Source organism: Phallusia mammillata, chromosome 4 (genome assembly GCF_965637545.1).
Source record: "Phallusia mammillata chromosome 4, kaPhaMamm4.hap1.1, whole genome shotgun sequence".
Lineage (NCBI taxonomy): Eukaryota > Metazoa > Chordata > Ascidiacea > Phlebobranchia > Ascidiidae > Phallusia > Phallusia mammillata.
Genome location: NC_137255.1, coordinates 7195605 through 7207519, shown reverse-complemented (window position 1 = coordinate 7207519; position 11915 = coordinate 7195605). Strand labels below are relative to the sequence as shown.

The 11915-nt window shown below is 35.7% G+C and overlaps 1 protein-coding gene, 2 long non-coding RNA genes and 1 pseudogene across 4 annotated transcripts; 1 reads left to right on the top strand and 3 right to left on the bottom strand.

Annotated features, from left to right (window-relative positions):
• Positions 1-274: 274 nt before the first annotated feature.
• On the bottom strand, positions 275-1086 carry LOC145224210 (uncharacterized). Its single transcript, XR_013859591.1, has 3 exons — positions 858-1086; positions 405-765; positions 275-303 (listed from the first exon to the last, which is right to left on the bottom strand). It is a non-coding gene; the product is annotated as an uncharacterized LOC145224210 (long non-coding RNA).
• Positions 1087-2453: 1367 nt separating this feature from the next.
• LOC145224616 (transient receptor potential cation channel subfamily A member 1 homolog) lies at positions 2454-4471 on the bottom strand (annotated as a pseudogene). The gene is made up of 5 exons (XR_013859705.1): positions 4130-4471; positions 3945-4022; positions 3387-3455; positions 2979-3158; positions 2454-2851 (listed from the first exon to the last, which is right to left on the bottom strand). The product of XR_013859705.1 is annotated as a transient receptor potential cation channel subfamily A member 1 homolog (transcript).
• A 96-nt stretch (positions 4472-4567) lies between these two features.
• On the bottom strand, positions 4568-6186 carry LOC145224617 (uncharacterized). Its single transcript, XM_080091154.1, has 5 exons — positions 6126-6186; positions 5684-5764; positions 5423-5594; positions 4880-5020; positions 4568-4822 (listed from the first exon to the last, which is right to left on the bottom strand). Exons 2-5 carry the CDS (start codon positions 5684-5686, stop codon positions 4584-4586), a joined length of 555 nt encoding a protein of 184 aa, XP_079947280.1. The 5' UTR covers positions 5687-5764; positions 6126-6186; the 3' UTR covers positions 4568-4583.
• A 2367-nt stretch (positions 6187-8553) lies between these two features.
• On the top strand, positions 8554-11492 carry LOC145224618 (uncharacterized). The gene is made up of 2 exons (XR_013859706.1): positions 8554-8849; positions 10966-11492. It is a non-coding gene; the product is annotated as an uncharacterized LOC145224618 (long non-coding RNA).
• The last annotated feature ends 423 nt before the right edge of the window (positions 11493-11915 follow it).

The following is an 11915-nucleotide window of genomic DNA, read 5'->3' as shown; positions in this document are numbered from 1 at the left end:
GTGTGGATATGTTAGTCGCCCTGCTTGACCTCAAACATGCGGCAGATGCACATTTTTTGCTAACGTGCCTTACACGTGCTCGAGAAATTTTGTTCAAAACCTATCTTTGCCGAATAACGGATTTCGTGTGACTTTTATGAAACAATACATTAGTGTTTCTTATCATGTAGCAAAAAAGTCTTCGTCGAAAATCGTTGGTTAAAATTTTTTGTGAACCGATTTTTCTTTTTCTTTTTGCTTTTTTTTTTGCTTTTTTTTTTGCTTTTTTGCTTTATCTGGATGTCAGACAGCAACTCCTCTGTACTGCAAAAAAATGTAAATAATGAATTTGGCAAGGTTGACCAATGGATGCGGGCGAATAAATTGTCATTAAACTACAAAAAAACAAAGTTTATGATATTTACCAAAACCAAACACATTCTTCATTCCGCTTTCAAAATAACATACGGACATGACTCCATTGCAGAGGTGCAAGCAGTGAAATACCTTGGTGTGTTTTTTGACAAGAATTTAAATTTCAAACCCCACATACAATATCTTCGCAAAAAAATTAGTCGCAGTGCTGGCATACTTGCAAAGCTACGACATCTCATGCAATTTCCAACCCTCCGAGCTATATACCATTCATTGGTACACCCATACCTCCTGCATGGATTAATAGCTTGGGGCTTTGCTAATCAAACTACTTTGCAGCCATTAATATCCCTTCAGAATAGGATTTTAAAAATCATTACTCATAGCCCATATCGGACATCACCAGCTCCCCTGTTCAAAAAAAACAAACATTGTAAAGCTGAAAGATATACACTTCACAGAGGTAGTTAAATTTGTGTTTCTTTTTAAAAGCATGGCATTACCTGAAACTTTTCACCAATTTTTAACACCAATCCAGCACATTCACCAACACAACACCAGACTGGCATCAAGAGGTCAATACTTTTTGCACCGCGTTTCGACCAAACGAGCACAAAATACCATATTCTTTGCCAGTTCTAAAATGTGGGACATTCTGCCAGAAAACATTAAACATGTGGGCTTACACACTTTTAAAAAGAAAGTAAAACAGTTTCTTGTTAGCAGATATGCTCCATTTTAAAAAAAAAATGGTTCCATCATTACATGCTGCCCCCGCCCACGTGCTGTTGTAAACATGCCTTACGTTGTTTTTGCATTGATTAACTGTGCCCAATCACACAATCAACCTACGCACTGCTGCTGGCCTTCTTTTCTTGTCGCTAATTTGCCCTCCAGCTAGTTGTTCGATCGTGCGCACACAACGATTCGTTCAAAAATATCCTTGCATTTTCGCTTATTGTATAATTGTGTTGTTACTGCGTTTCTGCTTCTTCTTCTTTTACGTACTGAATTACATTGCAAACATTGTATTGTATTATTACTGTTTGTTTTTTTACCGTCCTACTGCATTACCTTGTAATTTTGCCCCAGCAATCACTTTTCCAGGTGACTGCTAACTGCTAATTGCCGATCTTCGTTTTTTTATCGTTATTCCAAATAGACGATAATGGGTCAATGACTTGGCGGCCAATGATTGGCCTTTTGTTGACCTGTCACGTAGTTACTTGTTGTGCAATTTTCTTTGTTACTGTTACACGAAATCGTGACAAATAAACCATTGAATTGAATTGAATTGAATTTATTTTTTGCTTTTGTTTTTTGCTATTTTTTATTGTTTTTGCTTGGAATAAAATAAATTTATCTCCAATCTTTTACGAAGCTAAAAATTTGCGTCAAATAAATTACTTCGCTAAGTAGCTAGTTGTTGAACTTTACCTAATGCGAACAGTGCTTTTAAACCCCTGTTTAAGTCATTGTCTATTATTGTCCATTATGTATATGTTCCTTATATGTTCTCTATACCTGGCAATTTCGTAGACATTTTGTGTATTGGCCAGTCAATCAAACTTTCAAGCGCAAATGGGCTGTTCGAAAACGATTCGGGTTCGGGTCGGGCTTCAGGCTTATACTTTCTGGTTTGGGCTTAAAAACTTACAACTCTACATCAAATTTCAAAACTGTCTTGTAATTGATTTCTCTTTTCTAGATTTTGTATTTTTGTGCACTTTTTACATTTTATTTTATTTCGAGTACTACATTACATACGCTTTGTTTTTATGTTCACACAGCGCGCGAGATCGATGAATTTTACTTGTAAGATTTGTACAATATTCACGTGTTCGGTCAACTGTCCTAGCTTGGTCTTCGGGGTGATTGTGGTGCAATGTTGTTGCTGTCACAGTCGGTTTGTACCGTTGTGTCATTGCCGAAAGTAACTTGTGTGAAATTTGTGACATTCACCGAAAAGCAATCTGCACTTTTTTTGCGACAATATGCGTTGTATGTAAATAAAGTTTTATGTTAATTATGTAATTGTAAATGACTGTTTGGGATGAAAGCATTAGATACATATATGTATTATATATTCCTATAACAAAATGAGGATAAAATTTCCATCACACCTATTTAAATATGTCAATTGACAGATACTCAAAAAGCAGCGCAAGCAAGACACTTAAGAGTTATCGGAACATCTGAACAAAAAAGTAAAACAAAAACAGACATGTACACAAATGATAGAAACTAAATTGATATAAAAGTTCGATTCACACGGAGTAAACAAATAATGACGTCACGGGTTGCTGGCGTCATGGTCGTCATCTTTGTTCCCGCCAATATCAAAATGTGATATGATCGCTGACATCATACCTTCCATTGACCTTGAACGGTTGTCAAGGGCTACTATTTTTTCTTCTAAGGACTCGGTTTTTCCACCCAGGAATCCCACTTTCTCTTTAAGAAAGTCAACCTGATCTTCAAGTTTGTCGCGCTCGTTCTGGAAAAAATATAGAAAAATGAAAAAAAATGTGGAGTCCACAAAACTCGATAATACATTAAGAAGGAATTCCAAGATATAATAAAGCATTTGTATTTGACTTTGCTTTTCCAAACATTTTTTTCACCTTTTCGGGGTTAAGAGCTTCTTTGATGGTTACGTCATTCAAATTTTTCTCCGAATGCCACCAATGTATAAAAGCCGGCATTTTGCGGTAAAAATTGGGGTAATATAGTCGATATTCCTGTAAAACCAGGCGTCGAATAAACAGGGGCAATGAGTACTGGACATCCAGAGTTAGTTTTACCTACAAAACACATTTTCAAGGTAAATCTTTGTAGTAAATACATGTCACATTCGGGTAGATGCACATACTGATGTCATTCGGGTAGATGCACATACTGATGAAAATTAGAAGAAGAATCATACTTATATTTTTCTCTACCTTGCCTTTGCATCGGTGGAGTTAGCAGCAGTACTGACGAAGTATTACTAGCTTGTGGAAAGTGTAATCTTATGTTAACACATCACTTACCTGCATTGCCAAACCTTCAAGTTCTGCATTTTCTTGTACACCTTGGATGTCATCGACCGCAAGACCGACCTGTAAATATAAAAAGGTCAATGAATCGGTCCCAGAAATTGAATAATCGCATGTAAAGATCGTTCCCCTAGGAATTATATAATCAAAAGCACTAACTTAAAGAGGTGAGTTCTACATTATTGTGTATATGGCCGCCGGCAGAAAATGTTCCAAGGAAAATTTTTTGAAACATACATAGCTTCAAACGTAACGTGAACCGGTGTTCACTTAGTTTCGTTATTACCCGTAAAGTTTGCACCCTTGTTCTTCTAGTAACCTTATTTATCTATTAGTGTATGTGTTTTTATGTTTCATATTGCTTGTTTGTTTTTTTGAACAATTTGCTAAGATATATTTATTTTCACGGTTTTACTTTCACCTATTGTAGTTCCGCTTTAGTGTTACATTTTCACCCATTTTCACTTAATACTTCAAATGCCATTACGTGTCCGTTCCCATAATGGTGTATTTGTTGGAACTTGACCAGGAGTTTTATGCCAAAGCTTTTACCAGTAAGTTCATAAGAATGATGCTCATAATAATGACGAAGACCACGAAAAGGATGTAAGACACAGGTCGGTAGTTCACCTGTGAAATACAAATGTAAAGTTGTAAATGATGAAAGAAATAACCATAAGCTTGGGCCTGGCGTACTGTGATTTAAGCTTGACAAAGGACGACTTTTGCTAACTTACAGATGAAACACTTATTGTGTGACTGTCTGCTCCAGTCTCAATCGCCTCAGCTTCTGCCACAAAAATGTCTTCAAATCCAAGGTCACCGGTCATCATGAGTGAAGTTTTGATCAACGCGTTCCACCATTCTCGAAAAGCATACTATGTCACAACACAAACAAGCGCACAATAAAGAGACAGTAAACACTAAGCAGAGATTTATCTACTCAAGACACGGACCAGAAGAGTATCTCGACAAAATTACGAATGATGTTAAATAAAACGTTGACATTTCACTACTCTGGCATTTCGAAAAACAAACAATTATCATCATGAGTAAAATCGCGCATTTACGTACTGGAGAAAAGGCCAGTCAATTCCATGTTTTTCGGAATGTTGTGCAACAAAATGTCTAGGTTTCATTATACAGTACAACATGTTTTTTTTAGTCAATGTAATTTTGTTTTTAATTAAACTAAACTGGAACGATGTGCAAAATGGCATGCGATTCACCTGGTTTTGCAGCAAACAATGAAAACTGAACGCAAAGCCCAATATGAACAGAAGGAAGACGACAAAAAATTTCGTAAATGTTTGAAGAACTTCGGTAAACATTAGAACATAAATACCAAATGTGGGCAAGTTTCGTATGAACATGATCAAAACCATCCACGATAGTAAAATGCTGACTGCTCCAACCTGCCACTGCCAATCCTATCAGCAACAAAAGTTTAAAGAAAAACGTCTAATTTGCAGGGATAAGTTGCCCACCTCTCGTACACCTAAGTAGTTTGGTCCAGCTGAACTTGTGTCTGAATAAACAGTAAGAATCGCCAAAACGTAAAGTGAAACTTCGAGAAGGTTTGTGAAGTTTTGGAAATAAGTAATCCTTTGTGAGTAAACCTGATATAACTGGAAAACAAGTTTACATTTTGTTGTTGTTTTTTGAAAGAGGCAATCACCAGGGCATACGGATGAACTTGTCACCTCTTTTAATAAACTAATTGCTGAAAGGACAATGACAAAATATTTGGCAACAATTCCAAATGAGTTGTAGTCATAACAAGGTCCAAATGTCGGTTGCGCTTCAGTGATTATTGCGACGCAAGATGATGTCACGTTGCCCGAATCTGTGTGGAAATAATCTGTTTTTGATAATTTGGATCGCGTTTACTCAGAGTGTAAAAAACTATAGTGTTAAAATTCCCAGCAGCCCATCAACTGACCCAAGATATTACTAGTTCAAGTTTTTATAATTATCTGAATAAAGTTATGCGTCAACGCAACTTTGTGTGTGTCGGGACATGAACTTACCAATAGAATATGGAGGAGGCATCGTCAACATGTACATGTTAAAAAATATCATGAACATCAAGTAGAGCGACAAATTGAGACAATACACAAGCCTCACAAACTTTTTCCACTTGTGGTTCAACAAGCTAACAACCAGTGGGTGGCGTAAGAGATTCTTTCGTTTTGTTTCAACCTGTGTAGAGAAATTACCAGGCATGTCTTACTTATTATAAGATCAATAAGGAGCAGTAGGTCATAACTAGTGCATTAAATTCTACTTACCATAATGTTTAAAGGATGGTTTCTCTTGAGAAAGTTTACATCATCAGAATATGGAACTGCTTCTTTGTCGTTCTCATCTTCCTATCAAAAAACCATATTTTTGCCAGTTACTAGTAAATTCACTTTCGTACACACTGAGTATTAAAAAGACACAAATTTGAGCCGCACAGAAGAACTTTTGCCAGAACAACTCCCCAATGGTGGGACTCGGCATCTTCGTTGGTGTAGGGGCTTACAATCACTAAGATCAAGTCTAATCCAGTACCCAAACGGCTATGCGCCATCCTGAGTACCCGTCTCTCACAAACTGCCTTACTAACTATGATGCTTCACAAAACCCGATCACATCTAAGTTCTTGAGACGTAAAAATCATACGACAATATATATATATATATAATTTAAAATGTTGCTGTGAATTTGGTGAAAAAATTAAACTATAACCTTGTCAGCTTCATTTTCCCCGGTCCAACTCGTACTGAAGAATTCATCATCCAAAAATTGATAATCAAATGAAAGCTGCAGATCAACAGATTCAAGGGACAAACCAGAAAAGAATAAACACAAGCAAAAACTTTCGGTGACACACAATTAAAATTTTAAAATGTTGAAAATAAGACTGAAATATTTGGTCTTACCTGGTGATACCTATCATCAACAGGAATATCGTTAATTTTAATGCTTTTTGCAAAAACTTCTTCAGCAATCATCGGCATCTTTCTGATCAACTTTCTCAATGGGGTGTCATTAAACTCATCATCAACTGTTAAAAATACTTCTTTGCAGACAAAGTATGTTTGCCCAGATACATTAATGGAAACACAGATGTTACAAAATATTAGCCAATGGTGTTTTTAAAAGCAAGGGTTTTAGCATGTACAATGGCATTGTTTGCCAACCTGGAACGTTACTGAGAAAAATGGAGAAATTACTTCCCTGTATATACCCACGAAAACGTTGACCTACAATTAGTTTCATCTTTGCTGCTTCTGTTTCTTAAAGCTTTTTGCTTTTCTTTCTCTATTATCAGCCGAGCACAAGATTCATTTCTAAACTCAATCGCAAAATCCAACGCATTCCATCTGTTGCCCATCGAACGAAGAGATAAATCAGCTTTCCATCTGTTTAAAAAAACGTAGGCTTGTGCAATAACTGTTTGTTTTAAAGTCATTGGACAAAGACAAAAAGTTTTTGTCTAATCCAATAGATACGGTCAATTTCTTCTTCAGTCACCAGTTGTGTCTAAAGAAAGTTGTGCAATTACTTGTAGCCCTTCGTTGAGTAATTATGCATTTTTTGTAAAAATAATATATTTTAGTTATTGGATGTGTGAACCACTAATAGCTACATGGTTCTTATTTTTCCCTATGACATGTCGAATTTTCCACCTGTTGATAAGCCTTCAGTTTATTAATGTTTGTTTTTTTCTACATAAAATACCAACCATGCCGTACCCTGCATTTTGAAAACTTATTTTGAGCCTTAAGTTTGTACCACACTCACTGTAGAAGAACTTGAACTATCTCAGGGTGACCAGACTCACAAGCTAAATGAAGTGGGGTTGCATCAAATCGTTCCTTCGCATCGACATTAGCTCCCGAATCCAACATTACCTGCAGAACATGATCAATGCAAATTATTCAACACCAATTAGGTTTCTCAAATTTCTTGTGTCTGATAATATGTTATCAGTATCGGACAAATCTTTGATAAGGTTTTGTGAGTGTTTTAGTAAGGTTTTCGTTGTAAACCTCCTCAGCAACAGCTATACTTGTCTTTACAGTCATTTAATACAAAAACATATATTTGTTCTTAAGTGTGTTTTCAAACCTCTAAAATTGCAAAAAAGAAATTATAACATAAAATTGAACAATATTTATCATTATAGCAGTATATGCGTTTGCTCACAACTGTAATACAGTGCTATGCAAATTGGAACCAGTGGCTTACTTCCAAAAGTTTTTTCAAAAAATTGATGTCTTTATTCTCTCGGAATGACCAACCAATCAGATAGTGGAGAGCAGATCTGTCATATTCATCTCGAACGTTAATATCTGTTACAAACAAATAAATTCTAAAAGAATAATCCACAACAGAAATGTTACAAATCACGCCATCCAAGTTGCAAACCCTAGTAAAATGATCATGGGAATCATTTTCAATTCTGTTACCATTGTTGCATTTTTTAAAATTAGGCTAGTCCAATTAATTTATTTTTTATCATACTTGAATCAATAGTTGGGTAAATTATCTGAAAAACATTAAACATATTGTTTCAGAAAATAGTCTATTTTATCGGTTTTCAATCTCTTAGAGTTTTTTCACCGATTAAGTCGGGATTTAATTTGTAACTGAGGAAATGGCGATAAGTTCTCACCTTCTACTTTCTCCACAATTAATTTGAACATATCAATATCTTTGTGAGCTGCCGCGTAGTACAGAAAACTTAGGCCACCCTTGTCATGATTGCAGAATTGCTCGTTAACAAGTAACATATCAAACTTTTCTAAAGTCGTTTCTGCAGCACCGACAGACTGACAAAAGTGTTTAATACGTTTGATAACCTAAACATGCAAAGAAAATTTAGATAATTACAATCTGTATTACGGGCAAAAGAGACTTACACTACCAGCAAACACCCAGCCTAAAACACAAGAGTCAACTAAGTCTTGAATACTCTGTAATGACATTACTAAAGAACTTGCACTATGTCAAACAACGAAATAATGCTGGGTTTAAATTTGGGGCATATTGCCCTAAATACAAAACCAGCAACAATTTGCATCAACGAAAATTACGAAACAAGCAATTGCGCAGTTATAATTATGTATAATTTTGAAAGTGCATTTTTTCTGCGGCTAAACCCTTGTTACACCCGATCCGTCTAATTTTAAGCGCTTAAAACTGTCGAATTCTGGAGAATCCCGGGCCTTTATGCTGTTGTATTATATTCCGTGTTATGGATTCTGCGCTTTAAGCGACATGGTATGCTATGGATATTACGAACAGCCTAGGGGGTTACCCTATGAGCTGTTTTTGTCGGTTGTGGCTGTTTGTTGACAAATTAAATCAGCTGAACTGAACCTTACCTTGCGGTAGAAAGTTGGAATTTAGAACACTGGCTTCAATTTATGGAGTTTTTTTTATGGAGTTTCCTAAAAATTGGTGGTAAGTTTAACTTATTTAAGTATTTTGTGAAAAATAGCAAACCATTTTAATATAGGAGAGACATATCACATATTTGTCTGACCTGAGGACATTAATTGGGTTCACACACAGGCAGTAGATTTTGACTGAAGCAGCATAGTTTTAGGAGTTTGTCAGCCTTGAAAGTGACAAGCATCGGTGCCCCTGCAGGGTTCTCGTGTGTATTTGATTTGGACAAAAACATCAAGGTGTTGGGATTTTTTACTCACATAGGCAAAACGTCCCTTGAATATAATCAATGCAGCTACACAGATGGTATATTTTTTAATAAAGAAAGGTCCTAATTGTTTCAGAAAAAATCCAACCCGGACAAATCTGGAAATGTTTGGGCTGGTGGTGAAAATTTGAATGTTGAAACCTGTACAGGACAAATGACAGAGAGTCAGATTTGCTGAACCACAGATGATTGTGTGAGTAAACAGTTGATGTAAAGAACTTAAGGCAGATTAATATAGCATTCATGACTTTGATATTTGGTATAGAAGTGTTTTACACACCTTAGAAACTATTACCTAAAAGACTGAGGTAGCATGCTAGTTTTAATGACTGATTTCATTTGGTTTCCTTCAGCACTTATATTAATGACTGGTAAAAGCACTAAAATTGTTTGAAAATATATACTGTATGTTTTGTTTAGTTAGTGGTGAGTTGAAACTTATTATTATATTGTGCAATCGCAGTTGAAGCTATGGGTGAATCCTCCAAAGCACCATACAGACTCATCTTATGGTTTGCCACTTGGGTGTCATTTGACAACAATTGCAGTGTTGGATTTCCCGACTAAAAACAATTTAAAGCATGCTTTTCGTGTTTAAAATAGGGGAATGACACAAAGGCTATAGACCAGTGGTTCCCAAACTGGGGTCCGCAGTCCTTTAGGGGTCCGTGAGGCAATTTTTGTGGGGCCGCAAAGCGGTTGAAGTAATTCTATAATCTCATTTGGCGTCAGTTTGTGCCACTAAATAAGTTTAAATCAAGATAGAATTGAGAATCGATTCTCTCCATTGCTAAACAATAGCCTTTATTGAATGACAACTATAAAAAATGCCATTGTGCGCGCACAATTGTAATGTTTTTGTCCTGTTTGTGATGTCACATGCCTTCTTTGGATGATTGTTATGTGCAATTTTTCTCAACTAGCTAAAATCCTGCAATCAACTTTTGTTTTTATGAAATACACATTTTGGCTTAAGGACCGCGAGTCCACGAAATAATGGCAAAGGGATCGTTTTAAAAAAATTATGAAAAAGTTGGGACCCACTGCTATAGACTAAAGAGTAGACCAGGTGGATATGTATACAAGGAGTACAAAATAGCCTGCATTGTTTAATATAAATAACTGTGTTTGTTTAAGTTAATATTGCACCATTGCTACTGAGATAAGCTCTACTTTTAAAGTTAGATCAGATATCTTCAATTGTTAACAACATTTTTGGTGCAAAATTCTGCAGATAGTTGAGTTTGCAGCTCCACTATTTTTATATGATGATCATTACATAGCAGTACTGTCATGTAATCAGTTGATGGTAGCATAAAAAGCCGTTTTAGCAACTAACAATTTGGTTATCAAGTAAAGATTGTGAAAAAAAACAGTTGCATTTTCTTAACCCCAAAATTTCAAAACTAGATTGTATGGTGTTTACCGTATTTGCTTGATTGTAAGCCGCGGCTTATATTGTTTTTTAGCTGCCGTTAGTGCGGCTTATAATCGAGGGCGGCTTACAATCGGGGGCGGCTTATATTTTAATTTTTTACCGAAATTATTTCTACACTCCAACATTTCAAATAATTTGAGGTTCAAAACATGTATGTGTGTACAGATTATACGTTCTGTCGGGTACAGTCATCAACGTAACTAACAGATATGGGCAAATAGTCATACCATATACCAACAGAAAGATGTATTAATAAACAATAGTGTAAAAAAATTCAGGGTGCGGCTTACATTCGAGGGCGGCTTACATTATTTTTTAACACCTCAACATGCGGCTTACAATCGAGGGCGGCTTATAAACGAGGGCGGCTTACAATCGAGCAAATACGGTAATTATTTCATTAAATTTGTGTTTTATTACAGGGCAAGGCAAGAAGATTTTACCCTTAAAATCTGGAAAAGTTAGATGCAAGGAAAGGATATGTGTACTATTTGAAACTTTAACCTTTACATGGCTATAGATTGCATGCAATCTACTTTCTGTATTTCACATACAACACATTACCCAAGATATGACCAAAGGTTCAACATAATAAGCAAATCTATCTATTCCAATTGTTGTGTGATATTTAGATTGATATGTGTGTCCCAGTCTAGTTGTTAATTTGTGTTGCTTTTTGTTCTTATTTTAATGCAAATTGTATTGTTGTTGTTGTTTTTGTTACACTGCATTTTTAGTGTACATTTTTTATCCACATTTGATACTGAGTAAAAATCCATAAGCACTTCCAAATGTTGAATCAGAATTATTTCACTGGGTGTGAGGTATTTTACTGCATTATTACTGAGATACAGTTGTGGCGCTTTTCATTCTGAGTTTATTCAAAAGGTACAAAGTTAAGCTGCACGGAATTGGATCAATGGCTTGAATAAAGAATGTATAATCCGTGTTTCATTTCTATTGACTTTTTGAGGAAAGTTTACTCCAGAAAAACAACAGGCGCAATGGGTTACCCTGGTAGAAATAGTAAATTTATAGTCAAGAGATAGGGGACAATTCAGGGAACGTAAACTTGCTTAAAAAGAAAGCATATCAACGTCCTGTTGTTTCAGCTTTTGTTAAAAAACTTAATCACGTCACGATCCTTGACCCGTTAGTTTGAAACTTTGTGTTGTAAACAAGCTTTATTGCGTCACTGTCTATTGTTTCATATCAATTAGAAAACAATGACTATTCTTTAGTGCTAAACGATACAGGGATTTACCTATTTCAGGTTTTTTTCACATACCTTGGAAGAAATTGAGCATATGAAAGTTGCGTGTCCAATCCAATACAACTAATTCAACATTAAGTTTCGCTTATCCTATAAAAA

Excerpts from the sequence above, each read along its gene's own strand:
- LOC145224617 (XM_080091154.1), bottom strand. Across the intron at positions 5,021-5,422 it reads GCCTCCTCCATATTCTATTG|TTATATCAGGTTTACTCACA; the intron begins GTAAGTTCATGT and ends CTTGTTTTCCAG. Across the intron at positions 4,823-4,879 it reads ACTACTTAGGTGTACGAGAG|GATTGGCAGTGGCAGGTTGG; the intron begins GTGGGCAACTTA and ends TGTTGCTGATAG.